At 50.5% G+C, this 6,102-nt stretch overlaps 1 protein-coding gene across 1 annotated transcript; it reads right to left on the bottom strand.

The window, feature by feature from the left end:
- Positions 1-257: 257 nt before the first annotated feature.
- On the bottom strand, positions 258-5,240 carry LOC138363241 (hepatitis A virus cellular receptor 1-like). The gene is made up of 2 exons (XM_069322248.1): positions 5,184-5,240; positions 258-821 (listed from the first exon to the last, which is right to left on the bottom strand). Exons 1-2 carry the CDS (start codon positions 5,238-5,240, stop codon positions 258-260), a joined length of 621 nt encoding a protein of 206 aa, XP_069178349.1.
- Positions 5,241-6,102: the final 862 nt, after the last annotated feature.

The following is a 6,102-nucleotide window of genomic DNA, read 5'->3' as shown; positions in this document are numbered from 1 at the left end:
TCCCCCTCCCTCGCACTCAACCACAATCTGCCACCAGCACATCCCCTCCCTTGCACTCAACCACAATCTGCCACCAGCACATCCCCCTCCCTTGCACTCAACCACAATCTGCAACCAGCACATCCTCTCCCTCGCACTCAACCACAATCTGCCACCAGCACATCCCTTCCCTTGCACTCAACCACAATCTGCTACCAGCACATCCCCTCCCTCGCACTCAACCACAATCTGCCACCAGCACATCCCTTCCCTTGCACTCAACCACAATCTGCCACCAGCACATCCCCTCCCTTGCACTCAACCACAATCTGCCACCAGCACATCTGTTCGTCTTGTACCGTTGACAAGCGCAGGGAATGGGCGGGGCTGGCGTCCTGTTTCATGGTGAGATGGGTGGTGGTGGTGGTTGTTGTGGTGGTGATGGTAGTAGTAAGGATGATGGTGGTGGTAGGGATGATGGTGGTGGTGGTAGTGGTGAGGGTAGTAGGAATGGTGGTAGGGATGATGGTGGTGGTAGGGATGATGGTGGTGGTGGTGGTAGTGGTGAGGGTAGTAGGAATGGTGGTAGGGATGATGGTGGTGGTAGGGATGATGGTGGTGGTGGTGGTAGTGGTGAGGGTAGTAGGAATGGTGGTAGGGATGATGGTGGTGGTGGTGGTAGTGGTGAGGGTAGTAGGAATGGTGGTAGGGATGATGGTGGTGGTAGTGGTGAGGGTAGTAGGAATGGTGGTAGGGATGATGGTGGTGGTAGTGGTGGTGGTAGTGGTGGTAGAGGTGCTGGTGCTGGTAGATAGGTTGGTATGGATGGTAAATAATATTCCCTGAGTTTTATGGGAGAGTAGAGAAAAATAATGAGAAGATAGAGACGAGGAATGAATAGAGAAAGAAAAGTGACGAACGTTCGTATTGCCACTAATCTGAACTCACCTACTTGAGCTTCCTTAGCTGTACTCAAGCTCATTTGCTATGGTCATGCTTCAGCTCCTGGAACCCACCTATCTGGACTTGATTTCGTGAGTAGAGTGTCGCTCTGTTACTTCCTCGACGAGTCTCTTTCCCTCACACTGTGAGGGAGGGAGAGTGTAGGGTGTGAGGGAGGGTGAGTGTAGGGAGGGTGTGAGGGAGGGAGGGTGTGAGGGAGGGTGAGTGTAGGGAGGGTGTGAGGGAGGGTGTGAGGGAGGGTGAGTGTAGGGAGGGTGTGAGGGAGGGTGAGTGTAGGGAGGGTGTGAGGGAGGGTGAGTGCAGGGAGGGTGTGAGGGAGGGTGAGTGTAGGGTGTAGGGAGGGAGGGTGTAGGGAGGGAGGGTGATATACGACTAGTCAAGGCTTTTGTCTATTGGTGGCAGCCGTGGCGCGTCGCCCTTTGTGCTCCCGTCAACTAGATCATACGAGCAGGATTTAAGGAGAGGATGCTTGAGTGGTGGTTGGGGGGGGGGGTAGGTGCTGGTAGAGGGTGGTAGGTGGAATAAGGGGTAGGTGGTGGTGGTAGTAGTGATGGTAATGGTGGTGAGTGTACTTACCTAATAGTGCCTACGAGGGAGTGAGGTGTAGCTCATGATACCCCGCCTACCGCAGCCTTGTGTCGGCTGCGTTACAACTTAACTATTCTAACATTCACATTCTTTGTCGACTCTTGCCTTAAGGTTGTGGCTGGAGGTGGCTTCCACAACTTCTTCTTTCAGGTCCTTCCACTTGCTGATCGAGTATTTCCTTACATTCCTTCTTCTCATTTGCGTTTCCAACTCCCACGTGTGTCCTCTTACCCTACTTTCGCTCAATTTTAAGAGGCTGCCCTTGTAGACCTCGTCTATTCCCCTCGATATCTTGTATGTTGTGATCATATCCCTCTGTCACTTCTCTCTAGGGTTGTGAGATTTAAACAAGCCTGTTTTCGACGCTCTTAGCTCTGGCACCAATCTTGTGACAAACCTTTTGAGTTTGTTTAAGTCTTCTTGTAACTTCCTGCAGTACTCCTCTGTTTTTACATTTCTCACCAGCTTGGCGTCATCTGCGGACATTAATATGTACGAGCTCCCTGCTTCGGGTAGGTCGTTCACGCTAATGAGGTACAGTAGCCGTCCCAGACTCGGGCCCCCAGAGTAGTCCTGTGGGGGGTGGGGGTGGGGGGGGAGGTAGGGGTGGTGGTGGTGGTGGTGGTGGTGGTGGTGGTGGTGGGGGTGGTGGTGGTGGTGGTGGTGGTGGTGGTGGTGGGGGTAGTGGTAGGGGTGAGGGTGGTGGTGATGGGGGGGATGGTGGGGGTGGGGGTGGTGGTGGTGGTGATAGTGGGGGTGGTGTTGGTGATGGTGGTGGTGGGGGTGGTGATGGTGGTGGGGGTGGTGATGGTGGGGGTGGTGGTGATGGTGATGGTGGTGGTGGTGGTGGGGGTGGTGGTGGTGGTGGTGGTGATGGTGGTGGTGGTGGTGGGGGTGGTGGTGGTGGTGGGGGTGGTGATGGTGGTGGGGGTGGTGATGGTGGGGGTGGTGGTGATGGTGGTGGTAGTGGTGATGGTGGGGGTGGTGATGGTGGTAGTAATGGTGGTATTGGTGGTGGTAGTGGTGGTGGAGAGGTTCACCAGGTACCTCACTGTATGACGGTGTATGGAGTATCAAGCACCTGACGTGGAACGTCTGCTGCTACTTAAGAAACCATTCGAGGACAAGTTTCGTGCTTCGTTTCACTTACGAGATGTAGAGTAGGAGCAAGATGCTTCCGTGGACGTACCCGCTCCGCCGTGGAATGAGGCCTTTAACACTGCTGTCTAAATTAAGGGAACTAACACAGTAATGCATCTTAATACCCCAGACCCCAGACCCCAGAGAGTGCCCTGACTGGTACAAACGAAGAACTGTCGAACCACCACTAACCGGACGATCCAGCTTACAATGTACTACAAGACTAAGATCACCAACTTACAAGGCATACCCTCTCGATACCAGAACACCTTGAACAAAACGAATGATGTCTATGACCTTCTATGCCTCCCTTGAGGGACTGTCAGGAGTAACGACTCAGTACTGAAACAAGACAGCAACATGGTACCTGCCAGATAACAAGCTTTATCGGCTACCCACATCATTTCCACACATAACCGGTGATGTTGTTAAAGATTCGCTACCTGGAACAAATTCCAAGTAGCACGGGCTATGGTGAGCCCGTATAACCGGAGATATTCTGATCAGGAACCCCCGGAAATAATCGACCTAAGATTCGCCAACCTGAGATTAGGCTGTCGGGAAAGATCCAGCTAGCTTCCCGCCAAAAAGCCTAGCCTCGTGAAAATCGCAGACTACGCCGTAAACCTCAGTATTTCACGAGTATACCGCAGCGTCTCCTGGGTATACTCTCAGTTGTGTGGTGTGAGGGAGTGTATACCCTGTTGGGCTTGGTGGGGGTATATATCCGTCCTTCAGGCCTCGCTTGTCGTGATTAATGTCAACCATTTGAGACTAATTTCTACACGTCATCACGGAGACACACACACACACACACACACACACACACACACACACACACACACACACACACACACACACACACACACACACACACACACACACACACACACACACACACGCACGCACACGCACGCAAAAACACCTTTGCAAGAATTACTTATCTCTTCTGCACTCGAGAAACTCGTTGATAAGGAGAGTTACGATGTGTCCTTAATATTCAGGCTGTGTGGCGTATCGCTAACTGCCTGCCTCAGATCTCACGATTATTGTGTCCGTGCAGTGTGTGTGTGTGTGTGTGTGTGTGTGTGTGTGTGTGCGTGTGTGTGTGTGTGTGTGTGTGTGTGTGTGTGTGTGTGTGTGTGTGTGTGTGTGTGTGTGTGTGTGTGTGTGTGCGTGTGTGTGTGTGTGTGTGTGTGAGTGTGTGTGTGTGTGTGTGTGTGTGTGTGTGTGTGTGTGTGTGTGTGTGTGTGTGTGTGTGTGTGTGTGTGTGTGTGTGTGTGTGTGTGTGTGTGTGTGTGTGTGTGTGTGTGTGCGTGTGTGTGTGTGTGTGTGTGTGTGTGTGTGTGTGTGTGTGTGTGTGTGTGTGTGTGTGCGTGTGTGTGTGTGTGTGTGTGTGTGTGTGTGTGTGTGTGTGTGTGTGTGTGTGTGTGTGTGTGTGTGTGTGTGCGTGTGTGTGTGTGTATGTGTGTGTGTGTGTGTGTGTGTGTGTGTGTGTGTGTGTGTGTGTGTGTGTGTGTGTGTGTGTGTGTGTGTGTGTGTGTGTGCGCGTGCGTGCGTGCGTGCGTGCGTGTGTGTGTGTGTGTGTGTGTGTGTGTGTGTGTGTGTGTGTGTGTGTGTTGTGTGTGTGTGTGTGTGTGTGTGTGTGTGTGCGTGCGTGCGTGCGTGCGTGTGTGTGTGTGTGTGTGTGTGTACTCACCTAGTTGTACTCACCTAGTTGTGTTTGCGGGGGTTGAGCTCTGGCTCTTTGGTCCCGCCTCTCAACCTGTGTGTGTGTGTGTGTGTGTGTGTGTGTGTGTGTGTGTGTGTGTGTGTGTGTGTGTGTGTGTGTGTGTGTGTGTGTGTGTGTGTGTGTGTGTGTGTGTGTGTGTATGAACCTTGTTGCCTAGTTAAACTCACTTACATTACGGTGATTACAGAGAACGGGCTTCAGCTCCTAGTCCTCGCCTCATAATCATTAACAAACTCCTAGACCAATTAAATTCCTTAAACTCCCAAGACAGTTTGTAACATGACGCTGTAATCAAAGAGGTTTCATGAACCCTCTGGTCTAAGAGTCTAGACAAACACAAATGGGTCAGAAAGGCGGGGTCCAAGAGCTAATAGCTCGAGTCTGCAGATACAAATAGTAAATACACATACACTCACGCACACGCATTAGGAGACACGAGGACTTGTCACGGTCAGGACGGGAGAATGAATTGGTAGTCTGGTAGTCTGATAGTCTGGTAGTCTGGTAGTCTGGTAGTCTGGTAGTCTGGTAGTCTGGTAGTCTGGTAGTCTGGTAGTGATGTGTTGAACTCTTCTTTCAGCTTGTCCAGGTCATCTTGTAGCCTCTTGCTATCTTCCTCTCTCTCTTAAACCTTCTCATAATTGTTGCCTCATCAGGAAACGTTGAGAGGAATGAGTATTCTCTCTGGAAGATCATTTACATATACGAGGAAGAGGATTGGTGGAAGTCAGGTGGTGACATCTCGCTTCTCTGGCACCTCATCCCCCTCACAGTGACTCACTGTCTTCTGTTGCTTAGGTACTCCTTTATCCACTGGAACACCTTCCTTGTCATTCATCCTTAAGGCGGTCCACTACCGCCTACGGGATGGGTACCGGGTGTATAATCAATTAATTAAACTCAAGAAAAAACTTGTCATTCTCTATCAGCTTGTCATCCCAGTTTCTGTTCCATTACCTGTTCCTTCGCGGATGTTTTCCTCCTGGTGCGGCTGAGAAGTAGTTTGGGTTGGGCCTTGGCTTTACTTGCTATGTCGTTTTCACAAAGTCTCTCTCTTATCACACTGAGGTACCCAATCCTGGCCCTCTTGTATTGCCTCTGCTCTCCGGTGTTCTGTTTATCTTATAACTTCTTCATAGCCTTGTAGTTAGTTGCTTTGTCTCCTTACATCCCTTATTAAGCAATTATAGGTCCTCCTTTGTATTTCCTTTTTGTCTTTTGAACTGGAACGAACTTGCCTGCTACATTCTTACACTTCTGGGTGATGTAGTGCATCATATCTTGGGTTTCCAAAATGATTCCCCTTGTCTGACTCGTTTAGAGGGAATATTAGGTCAAGTCTAACTTCGACTTGAGTATCACAATCGTCTTGAGAATGGTCCAGGACGGACCGAAACGTCGTCGTCCCTTCATTTTCTAGTGTGTGGTCTGGTCAACATATTTAAGCCACGTTATTGTGATTCTTCGTCTGCAAGTCTAACTTGTTCGTCATTTCCTCTCATGCTTGTGGGTCTCCCTTATATGTTGGCTTAAAAAGTTCCTTATTGCCACATCCAATAGTTTTAAGTTTCCACCTGTGTCCCCTTGTTCGTGTCCCACCCGTGCAAAATAGTTTGACTTTGTCCACCCTGTCAGTTCCCCTGAGAATTTTGTAGGGGGGTTATCATGTCTCCCCTTACTCTTCTGTCTTCCAGGAACGT

This window comes from Procambarus clarkii, chromosome 10 (genome assembly GCF_040958095.1).
Source record: "Procambarus clarkii isolate CNS0578487 chromosome 10, FALCON_Pclarkii_2.0, whole genome shotgun sequence".
In the NCBI taxonomy this organism is placed as follows: Eukaryota; Metazoa; Arthropoda; class Malacostraca; order Decapoda; family Cambaridae; genus Procambarus; species Procambarus clarkii.
The sequence above is the reverse complement of the archived record's forward strand: the minus strand, read 5'-3'. Positions and strand labels throughout refer to the sequence as shown.